Raw genomic sequence first — 25,706 nt, 5'->3', positions numbered from 1 at the left:
CTCACCCTGCAGAGTAGGCGATCTGCTCCGAGTCAGGGTCGCAGTCCAGGGCGGCATTGCTGGAGACCGTGAGGCCCAGCACCCGCTCGAGCTTCACCTGAAACCAGAGCAAACACAGCTGTCAGCAAGAGCAACACCGTGGCTGTCTTCTCAACGCAACATAGTAATGCAGAGCGGACGGATCCACGGGTGCCCGCTAACTTAAATAGGCGGTGTGGTCCGTATGGCGAACAAGAATCAAACCGTCACTGGAAAGCTCCTACAATAGCTGCAGTCAACAACACATGCATCACTGGCAGACGTCTCCGCGGATATCCGCAGGTGTATTTGCGGATATTCTTAATACTAATTACTGTTCTAAAAGGTGAAAGATAGTGTCAGTATTACGATATTGGTCTATTAGTGAGTATTTTAATAGCACCATCATAATCCATATATTCGTTAATGAAATTCTTCATAGGTAACTCATCACAATTTCATAAAAATCCATATCAACAAAACGAGGGAAAAAATGATCTTTATTATCCCATTAGTAAAGTTGTCAGTGGTTCAGAAAAGAGTTTAATAAGCAGCAACGAAAATTTTTAATCATTTGTCCAATACTATAAAATGTCTTGCATTTTCTCATGTTGAGAAATTAGAAGGAGCTATCTACGAAATTGTTCAAATGGCTCTGAGCACTATGGGACTTAACAGGGATGGTCATCAGTCCCCTAGAACTTAGAACTACTTAAACCTAACTAACCTAAGGACATCACACAACACCCAGTCATCACGAGGCAGAGAAAATCCCTGACCCCGCCGGGAAAGCTATCTACGTTTTACTTCATTAAAAAATAAAAATAAAAAAGAAACCACACAAGCTTTCAATAGCCAATATCGCATAAACTCGACTTTATTTTTGACATCCTGTTTCGACAGATATAACTGTCTTCTTCTGGTCTGTAACAAAACATTTTGACGTAATATCGGAGTACTTTTTTTGTTTGACATTACACAAAACGGAAATGGAAACTGTGCATTCACATACATTCAAAAAATTTTTTGTTACAGAACGTGTTCATTTTGAGTTTTGTAACAAAATTTTTATGGGGTATGCAAACGTACAGTTTCCATTTCCATTTTTTGTAACGTCAAACAAAAAAATGTTCTCAAATATTACGCCGTAAATCATGACTGGAGATACGTAGCATATATATGCATTATGTTACAGACCAGAGGACGACAGTTATGTACGTCTGAACAATGTGCCAAAAATTAAGAATAATTTACATGGCCTTGGCCATTACCACACAGACTTTACCTTTACCACATAAAATGTCTGACAGGCAGCATAGCAAGTTTTAAATCTAACCTAACAATCATCTTCCCTGGACAGTTCCCTTTATTCCATGGACTAATTTCTACTAAAAACTAGTTTTCTTTATAGACATTATTGGTATTTAAGTGCAGTAGCATGAGTACACACATAAAAAGACAGTGTTCATTAATGTTAACACTGTTCGTATATACATATCGTGTAAGTTGACTCGGTTCACATTATTTCGATGAAAGAACACTTCAAATGATCAATGGATCATGTAACTAACTAATTCACTAACTAACTTTGCATTACATGGCATGGACAGTAATGATTATTCTTGTTCTAAGTCACTACTACTATCTTTTTTTTGGACGGAGTGCCTCTCTCTGTATTAGTTTCAATGCGCAGTACACTGGAGATTGTAGGTGCTTTTTTGACAACTGTAAGGGCTAAGGATGGCGACATTGCTATCTTTCTGATCAGCGTAATTAGAGGTACAGCGTGTTTCCGAAGTACCGGCAGTTGCCTGAGTGATTCCTGTAACCTTACGTAACCACTGAAATATGCCACAAAGTGACATACATACTGGTCTGCAACACTGCACCCTTTGAAATCTTCGAACATACGACATAAAAAATATTTGGTAAAAAACAAAGTTGTTACCAGTTTCGCTTAAAAAATACTTATAAGTACGCCATTCAGCGATTATTACACTGAGGAGTTTTACACGGTAACACGGTTTAACAGTACGGTGAATTAACATACGTTTGACAAAGTAACGCGTCGATTTCATAAGGTAAAGCAAAAATTCTGCAGAAAATTTCACAAAATCAGATAAAAAGTTGAAACTTAAAGGATGTATCAAGAATATGACAAACTTATGTTGTATTAAAACGTGTTCGTAACAGGCTTCTATGTTCTTAGTCTATGAAATGTTTGTTACTTCAACAGAAGAAAAATCAGACCGCGCGCAAGCCTAACGCCTGAGCTCCAATGTTCCGAACCGGACTCAAATAATTTAATACCAGCGGATATGGGTAGAATGCAAGCGGATAAGGAACACGCTGGTAAGGGGTGTAGTTTTCTTCTCCGCACAGGCTTCTAATCATCGGCTACAATTGATACTAACATCTATAGTCGAAGGCGATTGGGACAGAGCGGAGGAAGTTGAATCGGCCGCAGCTATCTGAAAAGCGACACTTCCGAATTCGCCTGAAACGGCTGCGGGAACAACGAAAGGACTGAATCGTGATGGCAAGGGAGTTTTGAATCTCATACGTGAATACGAGTAGGATATTGTTGGGTGGTGGTGGAAGAATGCTTTTACCATTGCACCACAACCCTTGATGTTAACGGTTTCCAAGGTAACCGCCGCGATTCCCCACAATTACGTTTTCGCTGATCACACGTTAGGGACGTCTATTGCACAAGTTAGTAAATACTGGAACACGCCCATAAAGATACAAAGATAACTGTTCAGCTAGAAATACATGCCATTTGTACTGTATACGGCATATAAGCTGCAACTCCCTCAAACGGTAAATTTTTGATCGTTCCTTATATTTCTATTATTAAACTAAATATCCCAATCACATGATCTTCTTTGACAGGTCAGCATGCAGCCGTATTTGAATTCTAATTATGTTAAAAATCTGTGAAGTGATTCATTCCAGATCGTTTCAGTATATTGTGCAAGCTATTCATATGTGATCGACTGAACTAAACAAAAGACAATCCAAAAATTCACGCTAATTGAGAAATCTAAGATTAAAGCATATTAATACTTGCTTTTGAGAATATTTTTAGGCTGAATTAGTTTCGTGCTTGCCGCTAGAGGACATATTTTGTTTTTACAGAACGCCGACCGTATTTCAATAAGATACTGAAACAATATGACTGGACGTATGACTATTTAGCCTACTTTCCACATAATCCCCACTGAATTGCAAAAATTATTGAGTCTGAATAACCTCTGTAATTACAATTGATGTAGAAGCATACAGATTGCTCACTTCAACGTTTCTTGAACCTTCCCGTCTTCGTTAAATGGAATCTGCAAGTCTGGAAACAAGTGAATGCGGTGTCCAATAAACGAAGTTATCGCGACTGCATTTTTCGCCGTCAGTAAGGCGAACACCGCGGCTTCGTCTCAATAATGTCCTTGATAGTTTCCAGCGAGGACTACTCATTTTCCGGTCAAAACAATAGTTGACACTGTTATTCGACACGAGGACGAAATTATGAATTTATCCTCTGGCACTGAGTATTGTCCCAAAATACGTTGACTATCTCCGATACGTGGTGAGCTATTGAAATTTCATCACCACTAAAAATGCACTTTTTTTCAAAAAATCGCCTGGTGTTTTTCGTGACAGCGCTAATTTTATCACTGGGCTAGTTTTGGAATAGAGACGCCCATTTTGGACTCAGTTGCAGAAAACGAAAATGGTGCGATTTAGGCCCAGAGAACTGCAACACTTCGTGCGGAAAACAGAGACGGGAGCAACGGTAAGTCCGAAAGAAAAGCTCTTGTTTCACTCTTCTCGGATCTTTACTTCAGTCTGCACGCAGCCCCTGCCCCTCATTCTAAACAAAGCTGCCGTCGGCCACAGAAGCAGAAGCCCCTTGTTCCCAGAGTCGCGCAGCAGCCGCTGCTGGACTGTGTCGGTGCGGCCGAGTTCCGCTTCAGAAGAAGTGGAAGGCGCCCCGCGTCGCAGACTGAAGCAGTTCTCCTTGAAAACGGACACTGGCGAGGCCCGCGACTGCCAGGGGCCGCAGCCGGCCGTGGGATCTGACCGAGCAAAGCTTCCCAAAGCACACACACAGCCACGTTTGTTTCAACGAATCGATCTTCCGTCAGCTGTCAGATCGAGGTGGCGAGGATTTGTCACCTGTAAATTACCGTTTCTGTACGTAAAGAAAACCTCCACACACAGTCCCCCTCCCCCAACCCCTCCCCCGAAACTGCCTCACTGTTATGCCAACAGGTGGAGTGTGAAGCAATAGAAATTTAAAGCCATTTTACTTAGGGTGGTATTACAATATTATACATATTACACATTGCCCGTCCGAGTCTCCCACCCACTCATGGCATACGACTTTATTATTTACATATTTGACAGTTTGTTATGAAAGGTAGGACCAAGCCCTAACTTTTAAAAAAGACCTGTAAACCTCCCACCCCGGTTCTGTTACGTAAAGGATATCCATGTGTACGGGGCAGTCAAATAAAAACGAGTCACATGGCACATGTGGAAAAAGTTTGTAAGCTGTTTAACATTTCAAAAAATGGTTCAAATGGCTCTGAGCACTATGGGACTTAACAGCTGAGGTCATCAGTCCCCTAGAACTTAGAACTACTTAAACCTAACTAACATAAGGACATCACACACATCCATGCCCTAGGCAGGATTCGAACCTGCAACCGTAGCGGTCGCGCGATTCCAGACTGAAGCGCCTAGAGCCGCTCGGCCACACCGGGCGGCTTTAACATTTCAAAAGTAATCGCTTAAGTGTTAATACATATATCCCACAGTGAGATAAGACGGACAATCCCATCATGGAAAAATGTTTACGGTGGCCCACGGAACCACGATTGTACCCACGTGTGTACCTCTTGATTGATTGATGGAGAGGAGTTATGGGACCAAACGGCGAGGTCATCAGTCCCGCGATTCCGAAGTTAGTCACAGAAGAAAGAGGGTTCGCTAAAAGTGGACGGTTCCAGTCAGGGGAGTCAAATTATAAAATAGTGAACATTAAACACACACAGTAAAGGCATAAAAGGTGAGACCAAAACTAAAAACTGGAAGAAAAGGGAAGGTCATGGAGCGTGTACCACTTCATCCGAAGCAAATCGGCGGTTACTACTGTCTTTCTTCAGGGGTCCGAAAATGCTGAAATCGCACGGGGAGAGATCGAGACTATGTGGAGCATGCGGGCCCACATGTTGCCGTGGAAGTTTCGCCGGGAAGCCCTTACACATCCTCCATATAGTCCCGATCTCTCCCCATGTGACTTCCTATTTTTGGAGCCCTGAAGAAAAACATTCTGCGCCGTCGATTTGCTTTGGGCGAAGATGTGCACGCGTGGTTACAATCGTGGTTCCGTAGAAAACTGTAAACATTTTCCACGAAGGCATTGATGGTCTTGTCTCTTGGGGTAAATGTGTTAACAATGACAGTTATTTTTAAAATAATAAACTAACTTTTTTTTAATGTGTCTCATTTTCATTTGACTGGCCCTTGTACAAGAGCTTCAAACGTCTGATTACTTTGCAAATGACTTAATGTGTTAAATATATGACCGTAAGTATGTAAGCGAGAAAAGTTTAGAAAAGGTTTGAAATTACACTTAAAATTTGTTGGAAATCATTGGCAGTGTCACCACCAATTTAGCAATAAGCAAAGTCTACACATCCGTCCGTATAGTGACATGAATACAAAAGAAATGTATTCCTGCCACACAAAGCCAAAGTCATCAAGAACTATTGGCTGACATTAAGTGTGGATAGGTCATTTGGATGTGGTTCGTAGTAGATAGCTAAGAAGCCGCGACCACAACTCAGGTAACACAACAAGAACAGTTTAGAATTTGATATTTGATACTGCAAGGCATGATTCACGAAAGCAAGGTGTATTCTATCAAATGTTTTCAGAAGCACAGCTCCATCACACCTTTGAAACAGCTACTATTTTTCTCTGTTATGTTCCTCCTGCTTCTTCTCATCAAACGGAAGAAAAATTACGAATCTGAAATAATTTCTACGGTTCTTGACGATGATTATTCAGACGTTGCTGGTGAGAATGAAGTCCGAATGATTGTGTGAACGAACGTGCACGAGTGAGCCTCAGGCACCATCTCGAAAGCGTTAACCGTCTTCCTACAGAGGCAACAACACGCTGAGCTACACAGTATTAGAAGTCACAGCGTCGGAAAGATCTTACGCCGGAAGTCTGTAACAGCATGATCGTTGGAGAGCACTGCTCATATATCACCTGCGAGATAGGAACCAAAAGCGACCATCGTTGGCTTGCTCGCTAGTCACTGGATGGTTTGGGATCGATGTTCACATTTCGGCGGGGGCAGATGAAACATTCACACGACCCCGCGACCTCTGCGGCGGGATGCAGGAGGACACGTCCTCGCCCACGCTCGTGCTTTGACACCAACGCGAGGTTCTCAACGGGAGTATATTTGGCGAGCCGATACCGTAGACTGCCACTGTGGAAAGGTTGTGTGGTGAATGTCAACTGTCAGTGAAAAGAAACAATATAATGTAACAGCTAAATTCAGTGTGAGAGTCATGACAATTAAGCTTTTAAAAATGTCTTTCATCCCACAGTTAACTTATTAATTAACATTTTGTGATCTCTCAGATTTTGTCGGCGTGATTGTTTAACTCTGATGTTACACACTTGTTAAACGACAATGTAAAAGACACATTGGGGTAGTAAAAAGTCCAATGTCGTACGAATCGTCTTTCTTTTTTTATGTACTATAAGTTGCCCTCTTGCAATTCAGCTACACTTTACTGAATGTTAAAATAATTTATGATATTTTTAACATGAAAATAAAATTTTTCGTTTGTATTATTTTAATAAGGAACAATTTTCAAGTTATTATGTATGCAGCACGAAATCTACGATAGAGAACCATTGTAACTCAATATGGCGATAACAACAATGCCATTGTCCATAATACATGTTAAATTTGCTGATAGCACAAAGATGTTACATATTTTTGTCCTAGTGACATGGTTTCTTACAATTGTTTTTCACTCGGCGCACTCATAGCGTACCTGTGCTCTATGTTCATCGCACATGATTCTCTGGCATTAACAGCAAATCTTTGCTTTACTGTCACTGGGTCATGTAGCAGATGTTGCATCTCCTTCGCATTCCATCTGCTTCCTTTGCCGGTCATCCTGCCACGTCGCAAGGCACACTTGATAAACGGAAGACGCAATGGGTGCAACGATCTCCACACCAACTACCGAGCAATAATATTGCTGGGTCAGAGCAGAACTGACAAGACAACACACTCGCTGCTTAGGCAATACTACCAACCTAATTTACATGCTTACCAATATTTTCCAAAGGAAAAAGGAAGTGAGTATTTAAGAGAAGAAATATGGCTGGGGTGAAATATACGCAGTGTCTCTTTCTAGGATTGATTGTGTGTTTCTACGGTGTATTTCCAAGTTGTCGATTCCCTTCTATGCACTATGTTTTGACAGCCGAACCAGTAATCATCTTCAGGAGCTACGTACGAGCTGTGCTACTGTGTGCATATTCACTGCATGGACTCCAAGCGCAATGAATTATTGTTGGTGTCGCACCACTATTTTTAGCAGGATTCGATTCCCGGAGCTACGCCATTTGATGCTCACTTGTTTTTCAGTGCCCACGCTGTTCTTTCGTGAAACTTATATTCTCTCGGCGTTTTCCAGGTTCAGTGAATGAAACGGCTGGTGAGATCTAAACGAATTCAGTACCAGAACTCAAGACGTGTCTAAACTGAAACCCCCGTCATGGTTTGTTAAGTATTCTAGCATCTTCATTTCGATAAGACTCTTTAACTGCGATGTCCCAGAACCTACACGTTTGCACCAAACCTCTGAATGCCATATTTCCGTATAAGTTTACAGATATTTTCAGAAACTGGGCAGCATAAGACGGATAGGGCAAGGAGAACATCGCCGAAGAATTATAGCAAAAGTTATTGCACTTCAGCACAAGCGAACGAGTCATTTAAATGTCGCTGGTGGGAGCAAGCTCTGACCGTAACATAAGCAGTAGACTCGACCTTCGGACAGCGGATGACGTTATAATCATATTTAAAAACATTAACAATTTAGAACGCAAATCTCGGTGAAAGTCCCAGTAATCGTAGACACACGCCGCAGTGACATGTAAGTCCATAATACATGACTGAGCGAGGTGGCGCAGTGGTTAGCATACTAGACTCGCATTCGGGAGGACAGCGGTTCAATCCCGCGTCCGGCCATCCTGATTTAAGTTTCCGTGATTTCCCTAAATCGCTCCAGGCAAATGCCGGGATGGTTCCTTTGAAAGGGCACGGTCGACTTCCTTCCCCGTCCTTCCCTAATCCGATGAGGCCGATGACCTCGCTGTTTGCTCTCCTCCCCCAAACAACCCAACCCCACAATAAATAGCTCTGAGCACTATGGGACTTAACATCTATGGCCATCAGTCCCCTAGAACTTAGAACTACTTAAACCTAACTAACCTAAGGACATCACACAACACCCAACTCCACAATACATGCAGTTTAGTAACAGTGAGTGGAGACTATATTGTGAAGCTCATCACTCACGACAGTTTACGAAGATGCACTAAGTTCAATTCCACGTGATGACGATATCAGTTTTAACGCAGTGGGCAGGTGACCTCCAGAGATATTGGACATAGGACTCAATGCGACTTGGGTCCCTTCTAATAGCGGAAGTATTAACTGAATTGTTCAGCTTTACTCCGCTCGGTCTGTAACAAGTGTGCAAGTAGTCAAGCGCAGAATATTTGTCATTCTGATAATGTAATGACGACGATTACGTATCTTGTGATTGTTCGTCGATACTGAACTGCCTCCATCACGAGAACCAAGGCTGAATAAAAGTGCAATATATAAAAATGCGTTACGTATTAAGTTTGAAAGAGTCCAAAATGTGAAAGCCGCAACAGGTCACGACACAGCGACGCGGACGCCACACAGTAGGTAAAAAGAAACAGTGCGACACAGCAGCACCACAATAAAGTGTCGACAAATATGAAAAATAAAATGGATTGCCTATTGTTCCATACGTCGGTCTATGGAGCTTTAGTAAATCAGTCTCATCGCGGAACAATGTATTAAGAAACGATAGTAGCATGCGAAATCTTGCTAGGCAAGAGGGACTTTACGAACAGGGACAAAATAGTACCGGTAATACTACGAGAATGAAATACTGAGGTTGTTAAGAGAAAAAACAGTATGTGTGATAAACACTACTTTACCGGCTGCTTGTATCCAACTGCTGGTGTTATCGGATGCTTCACATTATCATTAGAATACAGCCGTTTTTCATTGCAGCGAGATCTTCGCACGAAATTTGAATTAACAGCTTTCTCCTCTGAATGCCAAAATATTTTATTGAGGCCAACCTACATGATGAGAAATTATCATCGTATTAGAATAAGAGAAATCAGAGCTTGTACGGAAAGATTTAAGTGCTCAATTTTCCCACGCGCTGTTCGAAGGTCCAGTGTTAGAAACAATGATATGAATGTGGTTCAATGAACCCTCTGCCACGCATTTAAGTGTGAATTGGAGAATACTAGTGTATATGTGGAGTCAGCCAGTTTGTAAGTGCACCACGGGCTAGTGTGGTTCATTGAGATCACCACACGAGACCAACGTCTAATCGAGGATGACGAAGGGTAAACGGTGAGATGGCAGAAAGAACTGGCGAAGAAGGAGGAGGTACTGATGAAAGACGGGGAGAGGTGGACCGCGAGGCGACGTGTGAGCTCCCACGTGCCGGCGTTCCCCCGTCCCGTGAGAGGCGAAAAGTCTCGGGCGAGTTCGCGCGTGCAACTTTCTCTCCGACACCTGCCACGCCGTTGCGCAACTCCGCCGACGGGAACAGCCTCTGACTCTGCTTCTAGCGCCGCCGCCGTGACCGACCGGTCCGCAGGACTGGAACGTGATCCTTCCTGTCCAGCCAAGTATCTTTCACAAAACATGCAGGGCTGCTCCACACCCAGAGGCGACGTCACCACTAAGCACTGTATCCGCAAAGTACGAGAAGCAGCGTCATTTCAAATGCTGCAGTGAACAGTAGTACGGGTTACAACAATGAAAACTCATCTGACGAATGGTCTGTGCTCACGAAATCCAGGAGGAAATTCGAGCAGAGAAGAACCGCCTCCAAACGGGTCCAGTAGTTAGGAACGAACTCTGTCGTCGGCATCGTCGTTAGCTTCTTCTTCTTCTTCTTCTTCTTCTGCAGTCCGAAGACTGGTTTGATGCAGCTCTCCACGCTAGTCTATCCGGTGCAAGTCTCTTCATCTTTGTATAACTACTGCAATCTACATCCATTCGGACCTGCTCACTGCATTCATGCATTGGTCTCCATCTTCAATTTTTACCCCACATACTTCCCACCATGACCATGTTAATGATTCCTTGGTGCGCCAGAATGTGTCGTATCATATTTCCTTGCTATTGACAATCGGCATGTTATATCTTCTCTGCTTCCTCCATCATCAGTGATATTGCTACCCAAATAGCAAAGCTTATCTACTACTTTTGGTATCTTATTTCCTAATCTAATTCCCTCACTATCGCCTGATTTAATTCAACTACATTCCACTATGTTTTTTTTGCTTTTGTTGGTATCGTCTTATAACCTCTTTCAAAACACTATGCGTTCCATTGAACTGCTCCTCCATGTCCTAGGCTGTGTCTGACAGAATTTCAACTTCATTGGCAAACCGTGACGTTTTTATTTCTCCTTGGTTTCCTTTACAGCTTACTCAATGAACAGATTCAATAACATTGCAGATAGGCTACAAAATTATAACAAAACATGACAGTGTTTCATAATTTTTCAGTCAATTAATTCTGTAATTTTAAAGTAATTTCTTGTATATGTATGTACTTTATTAATTTTGTCAGTATTCACTATTTAAAAACTGTAATATGCTTACGAAAGAACTACTGAAAAATAATACTGTAAAAAGCTTAGCAGTAGAAACTGACGAAATCAGGGGCAGGAAGTTCGTACTGTATAGAATCCAGAGAATCTGTTTAAATAGTGACAAAATCGCTAAGCAATCTCGTGTGCAAGGTGAGTAGCAGAGAGAGAGAGAGAGAGAGAGAGAGAGAGAGAGAGAGAGAGAGAGAGAGAAATGCTTGTCTCCTCTGGTGAAGTATGGGCGCGCAAAGTGATGGTGCTCAGGGGCGTAAAGGAGAATGTCCCCAAAATGGTGTTACAAGTATGGCAAAACACTGAACGACAGAGCGAGCACACAAAGCATATTAGAAGAATTGGTACCTAAGGAAGAGTAAAATTATTAAAAGTTTCTCCTTGTTTAAGAAGGGTCCATGGCCAATCCTTGTTGTTACAAAATGCATTATATCGCACCATCGGCAACTCACCACAAAGTAAGATAAAGCTAGTCATCTTTTATTAAGAACACAGCTTACCAACATAGTAATTTCAACACTTCGAATATTATAGGGTTCTTCCAGTTGCTCCTATCCTTTAATCATTATTACCGAAGAAGTCATAACTGAACGAAAAGGTAATCCACTGAAAAGAAAATTAATTACATTTACAGTTAATTTAAAGCAGTCAGTGCAAGATACCAGATGCAGTAATCTTGAATGTACTTTGCGCATTGTAATGCTTCTACTGCATCTAATCAATAACTACAGTGGAAAGTGACAGTAATTTCAAATAACTGACAAAGTACAGTGCATATTCTATTTTGACTAAAGCGACTTTTATAATACCTTGTTGTGTGTTTGAAAATATTTACGGTGTTTTTCACTATCGCAACAATGACATTGCAAAACTGTTTGTTGATAAGTAATGAAGTCAATACGAACTTTTCTGTGGTGAAATTTGTTACGGAACAGTGATTAGTCGTGGGTATTTGCTTCAAAAACCTGACGACAGGTAGCATTACTGCAAGTAACGTCATTCTCCACATCTCACGTGACGTGTTGCTAGTAAGTAACCATCATTGGGTTTTGTTCGCTGCAAGTACTTTAAGGGCATTCCTAACTAATTCGAAATACATTCGCTAACTGTGAATATCTTTGCATCAGCTGTGTTAGGTATAGATGTACTACCTATTGGTGGCACTTGAAAATTTGTGCTGGACCGGGACTCGATCACTCATTTCCCGCAATCGCAAACGGTCGCCTTAAGAATTAGGCTACCCCGGTACGCCTCTCTAACCGATCCGCCTCTCTAACCGATCCAAACTTCCACATGTCACACTGTGTACGCATCGCTACACCATAGTCTCCTACAATAATCACTTAATATATCAATATCCAAAGCAGACAACAGATTTACTATCTATGGCTCGAAAGTAAAAACATTAATATCTATGAGTAACCTATGACGTCATTGGTCAAAGCCGAGTTTCGATTATAGTTGATCATGGTGAACATAGTGTGCTTTAAATACAAAAAGCAAGCAGCAATAGCAGCAAGCTTCAAATAATATCATCGTCTTTGGAGAGTGTTAACGTAACTTGTATGGTGACATGCCTTATTTCCGTTATCTAGAAAATACGCCACAATTCTAGAAGTAATGAAAAACTCGCAGATGTTAGTCAGTTAGCACAAGAATATCTCGTACTTGAAGAAATAAGATATGTAATCTTTTTTGCTACCTCCTGGGACACCTATAAATCTTTATTGTTCAATATTGACAAAAATTAGTTGTATATACCAAAACAATGGTTCCGGTTACATTTACTTATTAACGACTACACAAAGAAGTACTTTCTCTAAGAAGCTAACAGTAAATTGACGGTTCAAGGAAATGTCTACAACGTTGTGCTAATATTTTCCAAATTGCTAAGTCACATTCAAGTAGTGAAAACAGTTTCTGAGACTTACTTTCAGTCTCTAAGATAAGAATCAGATGAGATGTGCATCTACATGATTACTTTGCAATTCGCAGTTAAGTGCCGGGCAGAGGATTCATCGAACCACCTTCAAGCTATTCCCTACCGTTCCACTCTCGAAGCAAAAGACTTTACCGCAGTGGTAACACCTGTTCCCGTCAGATCATCGAAGTTAAGCGATGTCAGGCTGGGCTAGGTCTAGGATAGGTGACCATCTCGTCTGCTGAGCGCTGTTGGCAAGCAGGGTGCACTCAGCCCTTGCGTGGCAAACTGGGGAGCTACTTCATTGAGAATTAGCGACTCCGGTCTCGTAAACTGACATACGCCCAGGACAGCAGTGTGCTGATCACATGACTCTCCATATCCGCATCAAGTGACGTCAGAGGATGACATAGTGACCGGTCGGTACCGTTGCGGCTTCATGGCCTGTTCGGGCGGAGCTTAGTTTACATCTGCATCTACATCTATACTCCGCGAGCCACCTTACGGTGTGTGGCGGAGGGTACTTATTGTACCACTATCTGATCCCCCCTTCCCTGTTCCATTCACGAATTGTGCGTGGGAAGAACGACTGCTTGTAAGTCTCCGTATTTGCTCTAATTTCTCGGATCTTTTCGTTGTGATCATTACGCGAGATATATGTGGGCGGTAGTAATATGTTGCCCATCTCTTCCCGGAATGTGCTCTCTCGTAATTTCGATAATAAACCTCTCCGTATTGCGTAACGCCTTTCTTGAAGTGTCCGCCACTGGAGCTTGTTCAGCATCTCCGTAACGCTCTCGCGCTGACTAAATGTCCCCATGACGAATCGCGCTGCTTTTCGCTGGATCATGTCTATCTCTTCTATTAATCCAACCTGGTAAGGGTCCCATACTGATGAGCAATACTCAAGAATCGGACGAACAAGCGTTTTGTAAGCTACTTCTTTCGTCGATGAGTCACATTTTCTTAGAATTCTTCCTATGAATCTCAACCTGGCGCCTGCTTTTCCCACTATTTGTTTTATGTGATCATTCCACTTCAGATCGCTCCGGATAGTAACTCCTAAGTATTTTACGGTCGTTACCGCTTCCAATGATTTACCACCTATGGCATAGTCGTACTGGAATGGATTTCTGCCCCTATGTATGCGCATTATATTACATTTATCTACGTTTAGGGAAAGCTGCCAGCTGTCGCACCATGCATTAATCCTCTGCAGGTCCTCCTGGAGTACGTACGAGTCTTCTGATGTTGCTACTTTCTTGTAGACAACCGTGTCATCTGCAAATAGCCTCACGGAGCTACCGATGTTGTCAACTAAGTCATTTATGTATATTGTAAACAATAAAGGTCCTATCACGCTTCCCTGCGGTACTCCCGAAATTACCTCTACATCTGCAGATTTTGAACCGTTAAGAATGACATGTTGTGTTCTTTCTTCTAGGAAATCCTGAATCCAATCACAAACCTGGTCCGATATTCCGTAAGCTCGTATTTTTTTCACTAAACGTAAGTGCGGAACCGTATCAAATGCCTTCCTGAAGTCCAGGAATACGGCATCAATCTGCTCGCCAGTGTCTACGGCACTGTGAATTTCTTGGGAAAATAGGGCGAGCTGAGTTTCACATGATCTCTGTTTGCGGAATCCATGTTGGTTATGATGAAGGAGATTTGTATTATCTAAGAACGTCATAATACGAGAACACAAAACATGTTCCATTATTCTACAACAGATTGACGTAAGCGAAATAGGCCTATAATTATTCGCATCTGATGTATGACCCTTCTTGAAAATGGGAACGACCTGCGCTTTCTTCCAGTCGCTAGGTACTTTACGTTCTTCCAGCGATCTACGATAAATTGCTGATAGAAAGGGGGCAAGTTCTTTAGCATAATCACTGTAGAATCTTAAGGGTATCTCGTCTGGTCCGGATGCTTTTCCGCTACTAAGTGATAGCAGTTGTTTTTCAATTCCGATATCGTTTATTTCAATATTTTCCATTTTGGCGTCCGTGCGACGGCTGAAGTCAGGGACCGTGTTACGATTTTCCGCAGTGAAACAGTTTCGGAACACTGAATTCAGTATTTCTGCCTTTCTTCGGTCGTCCTCTGTTTCGGTGCCATCGTGGTCAACGAGTGACTGAATAGGGGATTTAGATCCGCTTACCGATTTTACATATGACCAAAACTTTTTAGGGTTCTTGTTTAGATTGTTTGCCAATGTTTTATGTTCGAATTCGTTGAATGCTTCTCTCATTGCTCTCTTTACGCTCTTTTTCGCTTCGTTCAGCTTTTCCTTATCAGCTATGATTCGACTACTCTTAAACCTATGATGAAGCTTTCTTTGTTTCCGTAGTACCTTTCGTACATGATTGTTATACCACGGTGGATCTTTCCCCTCGCTTTGGACCTTAGTCGGTACGAACTTATCTAAGGCGTACTGGACGATGTTTCTGAATTTTTTCCATTTTTGTTCCATTCTCTAACGGTGCGCGGGAAAAATGGACGCTAAAATCCTTCTGTGCGAGCTCTGATTTCTCCTGTTTTATTAATGATTTCTACTAATGTAGATGGGCGCCAACAAAAATGTTTTCGCTTTCGCAGGACGAAGTTCAAATGGTTCAAATGGCGCTGAGCGCTATGGGACTTAGCATCTGAGGTCATCAGTCCCCTAGAACTTAGAACTACTTAAACCTAACCAACCTAAGGACATCACACACATCCATGCCCGAGGCAGGATTCGAACCTGCGACCGTAGCAGTCGCGCGGTTCCGGACTACAGCGCCTAGAACCGCATGGCCACCGCTGCCGGCGCAGGACGAAGTTGGTGATTGAAATTCCATAAGGAGGTCCTGCCGGAACGAAAAACGCGTATGTTTTAATGCGAGACGCCCCAATTCACGTATCATGTCCGTAGCACCCCCTCCCCTTTTTCGCGATGATACAGAACGAGCTGCTTTCTTTGAACTTTTTCGATGTCCTCCGTCAATACTGTCTTATGCTCGTACCTCAGTACGAAGCTACACCATAGCAGAGGACGAGAAAGCGTAGTGTAGGCAATCTCTTTAGTACACCAGTTGTATTTTCTGAGTGTTCTGCCAATTAATCGCTGTCTATGGTTCGATTTCTCCATAACATTATCTGTGTCATCGACCCAATTTAAGCTATTCGTAACTAATCTTTAAAGATTTTGTTGAATTCACAAGCTTCAGATTTGTATGATTTATCGTGTAACCGACTTTTGCGGATTCCTTTTCGTACTCATGTGGATGATGTCACACTTTTCATTATTTACAGACAATTGCCACTTTTCGCACCATACAGATATGTCCGAATCGTTTTGCAATTGGTTTTGATCATCTGCTGACTTCACAAGATGGTAAATGACAGCATTACCTGCGAACAGTCTAAGAGAGCCGCTCAAATTATTTCCTGACTCGTTTTTTAGATCATTAACAGATGTGCGTTAATGACAACTTCTCATGAGGAAGTTGGTTCAGTCTGGAAATTGGTGAAGACATAAAATCATCTTCAAGAGAGTCAGATCTTTATACGTATCACATTCTCTGACATAGGATGAAATGAGTGGTGCAATAACACATTAATATGAAGTGATAAGCATACCCTGGTTGGTTGCTGTCATTTACTTCAGACACTTGTCATACCAGGCTGTAAGGTGCACTCCTTGGCTATTTTTCATCGCTAAAATTTAGTTGCACGTATGCATCCCGTAATGAGCTTTACGATAAATGTGTCATCCTGCCAATATGAAATACGGGAGAGAACTACGTATTTTTACCTCACTGTGTCCTACATCCAGGTACCCGTGCAGCTGGTGATGAAAGGAGGAGGACTTTGTACTATAAGCTGAAACAAGATTATCTGAAACGAACGCAGTTCATTTCGCCCAAAAGACATCCATATCATCAAATCAATTGTTTATAGCTTGTCCAGAGAGGTTTTACCGATGAGCTGTGACGGTGGGGACGTTCGTCGGACATCGACCAAAATCTATCCTCGAGGAAATGGAGGTTGCGGTACAGTCTCTGCAAGTACTTTGTAGACTGGCTGAAACATCGGTCTACAAATGAACAATAGCAGGTCCAACGCACTAATGTTTCTCCTGCCAGTAAGTAATAACTGCTACTAGCTAGACACTATGAAACCCTTGCAACCTTTAACAGCATATGATAACCCTTAAGTGAAAGAAAGAGTACACTAGCCTAGTGTATGTCAATGTGCGGAATGAAAAGTTTGGCCAAAATAGTTGAAGTAGCTGGCTGCCATACGCGTGTGTACAAATAAACGAATGTTTATACCCATACGCACACATCAAGCAAGAGCTATCGAATACTCTTAAAAATGGAACGCGATTCCATTACGCAAAACGTTAATATCTTTGTAGATGAAAATGGCAAGTACTAAGCATACTGCAATATTCTCGCGCTCTTCTCACTTGTTGGAAACGTTGTTCCGGCATTGTGAACCATCCGCGAAATATTAAGAATGTAGAAAACCGTAAGAGGGTATGGCCTGCTGTTTCACGTCATACGTCCAAAGGCATTTGAAATCACACTGCAGCTTAATTAAACCGCAGTAAGTTAGGAAATTTGCTTTCGAGGAAAAAGGAAAAGTGGACGCTTGAGCATAATAGCTGATAATGTCCAATTTTGCCATTTTTGAGTCGAGCATCACTTGTTGCAGTAGAGAGGGGGGGGGGGAGGAGGATATATACAGGGTGTTACAAAAAGGTACGGCCAAACTTTCAGGAAACATTCCTCACACACAAATAAAGAAAAGATGTTATGTGGACATGTGTCCGGAAACGCTTACTTTCCATGTTAGAGCTCATTTTAGATTCGTCAGTATGTACTGTACTTCCTCGATTCACCGCCGGTTGGCCCAATTCAAGGAAGGTAATGTTGACTTCGGTGCTTGGGTTGACATGCGACTCATTGCTCTACAGTACTAGCATCAAGCACATCAGTACGTAGCATCAACAGGTTAGTGTTCATCACGAACGTGGGTTTGCAGTCAGTGCAATGTTTACAAATGCGGAGTTGGCAGATGCCCATTTGATGTATGGATTAGCACGGGGCAATAGCCGTGGCGCGGTACGTTTGTATCGAGACAGATTTCCAGAACAAAGGTGTCCCGACAGGAAGACGTTCGAAGCAATTGATCGGTGTCTTAGGGAGCACGGAACATTCCAGCCTATGACTCGCGACTGGGGAAGACCTAGAATGACGAGGACACCTGCAATGGACGAGGCAATTCTTCGTGCAGTTGACGATAACCCTAATGTCAGCGTCAAAGAAGTTGCTGCTGTACAAGAAAACGTTGACCACGTCACTGTATGGAGACTGCTACGGGAGAACCAGTTGTTTCCGTACCATGTACAGCGTGTGCAGGCACTATCAGCAGCTGATTGGCCTCCACGGGTACACTTTTGCGAATGGTTCATCCAACAATGTGTCAATCCTCATTTCAGTGCAAATGTTCTCTTTACGGATGACGCTTCATTCCAACGTGATCAAATTGTAAATTTTCACAATCAACATATTGTGGGCTGACGAGAATCCGCACGCAATTGTGCAATCACGTCATCAACACAGATTTTCTGTGAACGTTTGGGCAGGCATTGTTGGTGGTGTCTTGATTGGGCCCCACGTTCTTCCACCTACGCTCAATGGAACACGTTATCATGATTTCATACGGGATACTCTACCTGTGCTGCTAGAACACGTGCCTTTACGGCACAACATGTGGTTCATGCACGAAGGAGCTCCTGCACATTCAGTCGAAGTGTTCGTACGCTTCTCAACAACAGATTCGGTAACCCATGGATTGGTAGAGGCGGACCAATTCCATGGCCTCCACGCTCTCCTGACCTCAACCCTCTTGACTTTCATTTATGGGGGCATTTGAAAGCTCTTGTCTACGCAACCCCGGTACCAAATGTAGAGACTCTTCGTGCTCGTATTGTGGACGGCTGTGATACAATACGCCATTCTCCAGGGCTGCATCAGCGCATCAGGGATTCCATGCGACGGAGGGTGGATGCATGTATCCTCGCTAACGGAGGACATTTTGAACATTTCCTATAACAAAGCGTTTGAAGTCACGCTGGTACGTTCTGTAGCTGTGTGTTTCCATTCCATGATTAATGTGATTTGAAGAGAAGTACTAAAATGAGCTCTAACATGGAAAGTAAGAGTTTCCGGACACATGTCGACATAACATATTTTCCTTCTTTGTGTGTGAGGAATGTTTCCCGAAAGTTTGGCCGTACCTTTTTGTAACACCCTGTACATCTGCCGCAGAATTAAACGGACCACGTCTTTGAGTGTACATTTCCCTGTCATCTGTTAGCATATGTGCTAATTTCTAAGAAGCCAGATCTGTTTACTCAGTAACATAAAATAAGCCATTGCCATCGAGTGTTGAGTGTGGCAGACTGATTTGGAGTTCCACGTTTACAATAACTGGGGCGACGAAAAAAGTAATTAAGGACAGTGTTTTACATAAATGTAGTCCCAAATTATTTAAGTTAAAAGTTGTGTGTACTGGGAAGCAAATTACGACGGTAATTTACTCAAGCGTCCGATTGAGATGTGCGGTATTGTGGAGGGTCGTGTTTTTCGTTGTCGCCAACTCCTTGTCAGCCAGACAGTCCCGACGAAACATACGAAATGATGCGGTAAATCAAACAGGATGATTAGACATCGGGATGAGCCGCAGTATTGTTTGCAAATGCGGCACGTGCGAGGGCGGGGCTGTGGTGGGACAGGAGGCAGCCCCCTGCCCACGCGGCTAATCGCTGGCCAGCCTCGCGAGCGACGCGGGGTCTACGCTAGGGTCCCACACTGCGCCCACCCTGCCGTCAGTAGACACACCAAGTCGTCTTTCTTCAGCACGCTGCACGACGCTTGGCTATAAAACAACGGGACTACTGCTGTAAATCATTTTATTTCAGAAACGTACATATTTATTAGTTATTATCATCTTCAATCAGCTGTGTGGCTGGATTGAAGAGTTTTTAGCAAACAGAACACAGCATGTTGTTCTCAATGGACAGACGTCTACAGACGTTAAAGTAACCTCTGGCGTGCCACAGGGGAGTGTTATGGGACCATTGCTTTTCACTATATATATATAAATGACCTAGTAGATAGTGTCGGAAGTTCCATGCGGTTTTTCGCAGATGATGCTGTAGTATACAGAAAAGTTGCAGCGTTAGAAAATTGTAGAGAAATGCAGGAAGATCTGCAGCGGATAGGTACTCGGTGCAGGGAGTGGCAAGTCACCCTAAACATAGACAAATGTAATGTATTGCGAATACATAGAAAGAAGGATCCTTTATTGTATGATTATATGATAGCGGGACAAACACTGGTAGCAGTTACTTCCGTAAAATATCTGGGAGTATGCATGCGGAACGATTTGAAGTGGAATGATTATATAAAATTAATTGTTGGTAAGGCAGGTGCCAGGTTGAGATTCATTGGGAGAGTCCTTAGAAAATGTAATCCATCAACAAAGGAGGTGGCTTACAAAACATTCGTTCGACCTATACTTGAGTATTGCTCATCAGTGTGGGATCCGTACCAGGTCGGGTTGACGGAGGAGGTAGAGAAGATCGAAAGAAGAGCGACGCGTTTCTTCACAGGGTTATTTGGTAAGCGTGATAGCGTTACGGAGATGTTTAGCAAATTCAAGTGGCAGACTCTGCAAGGGAGGCGCTCTGCATCGCGGTGTAGCTTGCTGTCCAGGTTTCGAGAGGGTGCGTTTCTGGATGAGGTATAGAATATATTGCTTCCCCCTACTTATACCTCCAGAGATCACGCATGTAAAATTAGAGAGATTCGAGCGCGCACGGAGGCTTTCCGGCAGTCGTTCTTCCCGCGAACCATACGCGACTGGAAGAGAAAAGGGAGGTAATGACAGTGGCACGTAAAGTGCCCTCCACCACACACCGTTGGGTGGCTTGCGGAGTATAAATGTAGATGTAGAATATAATCGCTTTCTATTTCTATAAAGCTCAATGCGAATTTTCCGTTGGAAGCCTTCCTCTGTGAGCTCCTTGATGACGCGTGCTTTCACTGCTTCAACGGACTGAAACTTGTTGTTTTTAATGCAGATTTGACCTTGGGAAATAGATAAGAGTCACTTGGTGCTAGGTCAGGCGAATAGGGCGGGCGATCTAAGACCCAGACGCTGTACTTGGTTGGAAAGCTCTTAACAGATAAGGCGGTATGAGTGGTGCGTTGTCTTGGTAGAGAACCCATGACTTGTTCTTCCACAATTCGGGTCATTTTTTTCTTATTTTCTCACGGAGTTGCACAAGTTGATTAATAGTGTGACCTTCAGGAATCCATTGAAGATACACAGTTTCATGAATGTCGAAAGAAAAAGCAATCATCACCGTTTTGAATCTAGATTTGCACATTCGAGCTTTTTTCGCTCTCGATGAAGTTGGGTCCTTCCAACGCATGGACTGGCGCTTAGTTTTTGCGTCAGAAGTGTAAAACCAAGAGTCGTCACACGCTATCACTCTTTCCCAGAAATTGCGACCATTTTCAGTGGTTATTCATAAAGTGTAGGTACAAACATTTTCACGAGCTTCTCTTTGATCGACCGTGAGAATTTTCGTCGTCGGTTTCGCACATGCTTTTCACATATTAAATTCGTTACGTAAAATTTTCTTTACGCTTTCTCTGTCGATTTCGGCAGTTTCAGCAATCGATAGAACATTTAATGAAAGGTCAGATCGTATCAGATTACCTACTTTTTCTATATTTTCATCCACTTTGTATGTGGGAGGGCGTCCCCCGCGTGAGTCATCTTCGGCGTCTTTTCGGCCATCTTGGAAACGCTTGAACCGCTCAAAAATTCGTCAAAGATATGTTTCAGCAAAAGTTTTTCTAAGTTTCATGTGAAACTTCACAACAGTTCGTTGCTCTATTATTACAATTACCGTTTTTCTGGCAAAACGGAATCACAGCTCTTACTAAAACGAAGGCCACGGCCACACTGATTTTTCTACAGAACCAGAGATGCTGCATTCGACTGAATAGGCTTCAAACTATTGGCCCTTCATCTTCGGTGGATGCGTACTTGCTCTGTGACAGTATCAGTCCCGTTACTTTATAGCCGCACCTCGTATACGAGGGGTGCAATGATATATACTAGTACAGCCACACACAGAAGGTGGATTGAGGATACGTTGCTTGGATTGAGGATACGTTGCTTGCTACTGTCGTTTAGAAAAACGTTTAACTGAAAAAACAACTCCGATAAAGATTTGTATAATAAAGCTGGCATTAGAAAACGGCAAACTTGCAGTTCAAAGGTCCTACATGTGACGCTGTACACTGAAGACGGACATAAGAACGATAAAATCAGAGAGGTGGTCTTCATCGGTTTATCTGCTGCATATGGCACAGTTAATAATCATATAATGTTGAATAATGTATATAACACGACAAAGGATTATAAGATGACTCAATGTGTTGACAACCTAATTGAAAACCGCAGATTCTTTGTCGAGCTTCAAGGGTAAAGTAATCCATGGATGAAACAGGAGAACGGCTTCACAGAAGGCACAGTTCTTGGCCAATTCTCTTCAGCACTTATTCGAACGACCGGCTCCTGGTACCAGAAGCTTCATATATGCAGATGATCGAGTCATTGCCACTCACTTTACCACTGCAGAAGAAAAGCTATCAGGCATGCTGGCTCAGCTAACCGACTGCTACCGAGGAATTGTGACGTCAATGTCCAAAGCCGACGGGTTGTATCCCCTGCTACACTAGTCCCAAAAGAAATAACAGAACACCTTCTAAAATGCCCGTTAGTGGACGCACACAAAGAGTGTATTCAAGAGGACCTCCTGAATTAGACCGAGACAGCTGCAGCTTACAGCGAATTCTGAATGAGCGAGAAACAGGGTGCTTCAAAAAGAATGACCTGATTTTGGACGGTAATAATTACGAAACATGGGACGTGCGAGCAAGGACACGTGTTCTGTCTGAATGGGCGTGGCCTACAGTTTCAGAAAATCGTCTTTAGACGACAGCGAATGCGTCTCCTCAGTTTGTAGTCAGCCAGAAGAAAGATGGCCGCTCAAGAGAAGGCGTTTTGTGTGCTGCAGTTTGCAAAGGGTGAGTCAGTGACCTTGGTTCAGAACGCTTTCGTCGGCGTTTTGGTATTGGCCCTTCTGGACGCAAAGATATTCGTCGTTGGTATCGGCAATCTGAAGAGACAGGATGCTTGTGCAAAGCAAAGTATTTAGCAAAAGTTTGAGCGGAGTCAAGGAAAGTCTATTCGCCGCCCAAGCAGAGAACTGGCACTTCCTCATAGGAACTTCTAGCGAATGTTAAGGCGTCGTTTGGTCTATAAACCATAGTGCAAGCTCTTAGGGTTCGTGATAAAAGGAAAAGGGTTGACTTAAGCAATGCTCTGCTAGAGGACACGGAAGACATACTTTTATGATGTTTAATTTTCAATGAAGAAGCAACATATTTCACGCTAGCGGGAAAGTGAACTTTTTGTGTCAATTCTCGTGAAGTGTACGGTTCCTTCTTTTTTGAGGAAAATACAATGACTGGAATGAGCTATCTTGAAATGCTGCAGGAATGGTTTTTGCCATAACTTTAGAAGGACTCTGGTGACTTCATTTTCCTACAGGATGGTGCTCCACCACACTGGAATAACAACGTACGTCAGTTACTCAATGATATCACGCCTGATCACTGGATATGGCCCACGGGACTGCTGGTTGGTTGGTTGATTGGGGGAGGAACCAGACAGCGAGGTCATCGCTCCCGTAGGATTATGGAAGGATGGGGAAGAAAATCGGCCGCGCCTTTTCAAAGGAACCATCCCGGCATTTGCCTGAACCGATTTGGGCAAATCACACCGGCTGCCCTGTATTCTTGCTGTTGTGGATTGGCAAGAGAGCCAACCCGTTATGAGAGGAAGCCGAAAGGCACGCGTTTTAGCTCACGCAGGCTGGCGTGAGGTCTGGAACAGGTCAAGGAAATTAGACTTTAGCAAAAAACATACGTAGCTGCTGGAATACTTAACTTTAATCCACAAATGGTGAACATTGCTCTTGACGGTACATGTTTTACAGCAGCAATAGTAACTGGTAATGGCGCCTTGCTAGGTCGTAGCACAAATGACGTAGCTGAAGGCTATGCTAACTATCGTCTCGGCAAATGAGAGCGTATTTTGTCAGTGAACCATCGCTAGCAAAGTCGGCTGTACAACTGGGCGAGTGCTAGGAAGTCTCTCTAGACGTGCCGTGTGGCGGCGCTCGGTCTGCAATCACTGATAGTGGCGACACGCGGGTCCGACGTATACTAACGGACCGCGGCCGATTTAAAGGCTACCACCTAGCAAGTGTGGTGTCTGGCGGTGACACCACACTTGCCCTCTGAGATCGCCAGACATGACCTCATGCGACTTTTTCTTGTGGGGACGTGTGAAGGAAAGTGCGTTCATCTCTCCTTTACCTTATGACGCAGCAGAAGTAAAGAATAGAATAACAGGCGCCACAGCTCCTATAAAAGCATATACATTATGCAAAGTTCATAACGAATGTAACTATCTTCCAAATTATGTTCGTGCTGCTGCTGGTGGGCACGGAGCATTTGCAACAGTATAGCTAAAACATTAAGATTTTTGCAATTCATCCCATGTTTGTAGTATTTTTTATCAATAAATATGGAGTTTTTGAAATAAGGACATTCTTTTCGAAACAGGCTGTATGATATATTTTTGATTATGTGTGTTTGAACTCGACTAGTCTGTTTGTATAAACATCCCTATTTTGCATTTTAAATTATGTTGTTGCCTTTTTTAAGTTGCCACATATTTTACGATGTAGTTCGTACATCAGTATAACAAAAAGCAATGTACCATTATGTAATTCAACTTGCATTTTTATCACTGTTTGCTTCTGATACAAATAAATACAGAAACCCACACCGCAAGTGCTGACGTTGGGTGTGCTCCCTGCAGGGCAGGGTGGGGTGGCCTGGGTGAGTTAACAGGCAGGAGAAAGCAGTGCGCGTGGAACGGAACGCGGAGCGGAGCGGCGCGGCGCGGCGCAGCTCGCCGGCCATTGGCTGGCATTGTGCGATGCTATCGGGCCCGCCGTCATTGTCGGGCCGGCACTTTCCTTCGCATTACGGCGTGCCGGGCAACCTCCGCAGGAAGCACGAGGCCGACACGAGCTGTCTCCGCGCCCGTCTCGCTGCACGTCGCAGCCGTAGCATCCCTGCTCTTCCACTTGCCGTTTGCGCGCACAAACTGCCCGGCTGCTATTCAATTATGTCCAGCCCCATATTATCTGTGCAAGTGAGCAATTACAAAAGAAAAGAGGGTTGGTCGATATGGCTCCTAAATTCCTATGAAAAAATTAAGTACGATTGTTGGTAACCGGGTTTCATAGTTTGTACAACTCTGCGAACCAGGCTATTTTAACAAATATCATATCTTAATTTTATCCCAAAAAAGTTATGAATGTCAACATTGCAGCGAATGCGTGGTTCAGATGATCAGTTCAAACTAGTTTGTCTTTAGTTCATCGGTCTCATCGGATTAAGAAAGGATGGGGAAGGAAGTAGGCCGTGCCCTGTCAAAGGAACCATCCCCACGGAAAACCCAAATCAGGATGGCCGGACACACGATTGAACCGTCGTCCTCCTGAATGCGAGTCCAGTGTGCTAGCCACTGCGCCACCTCGCTCGGTCTGGCACCAGTCT

At 43.2% G+C, this 25,706-nt stretch overlaps 1 protein-coding gene across 3 annotated transcripts in view; it reads right to left on the bottom strand.

Annotated features, from left to right (window-relative positions):
- LOC124546032 (mitogen-activated protein kinase-binding protein 1) overlaps window positions 1–25,706 on the bottom strand; it is a 922,513-nt gene that overhangs the window by 160,559 nt on the left and 736,248 nt on the right. For all 3 annotated transcript variants that reach the window (XM_047125004.1, XM_047125005.1, XM_047125006.1), the window contains exon 3: window positions 6–97. In XM_047125004.1, coding sequence (XP_046980960.1) covers window positions 6–97 — 92 coding nt within the window. The remainder of the gene's footprint in view (window positions 1–5; window positions 98–25,706) is intronic.

Source organism: Schistocerca americana, chromosome 8 (assembly GCF_021461395.2).
Source record: "Schistocerca americana isolate TAMUIC-IGC-003095 chromosome 8, iqSchAmer2.1, whole genome shotgun sequence".
In the NCBI taxonomy this organism is placed as follows: Eukaryota; Metazoa; Arthropoda; class Insecta; order Orthoptera; family Acrididae; genus Schistocerca; species Schistocerca americana.
Note: the sequence above shows the minus strand (reverse complement) of the source record. Positions and strands in the feature narration are given on the sequence as shown.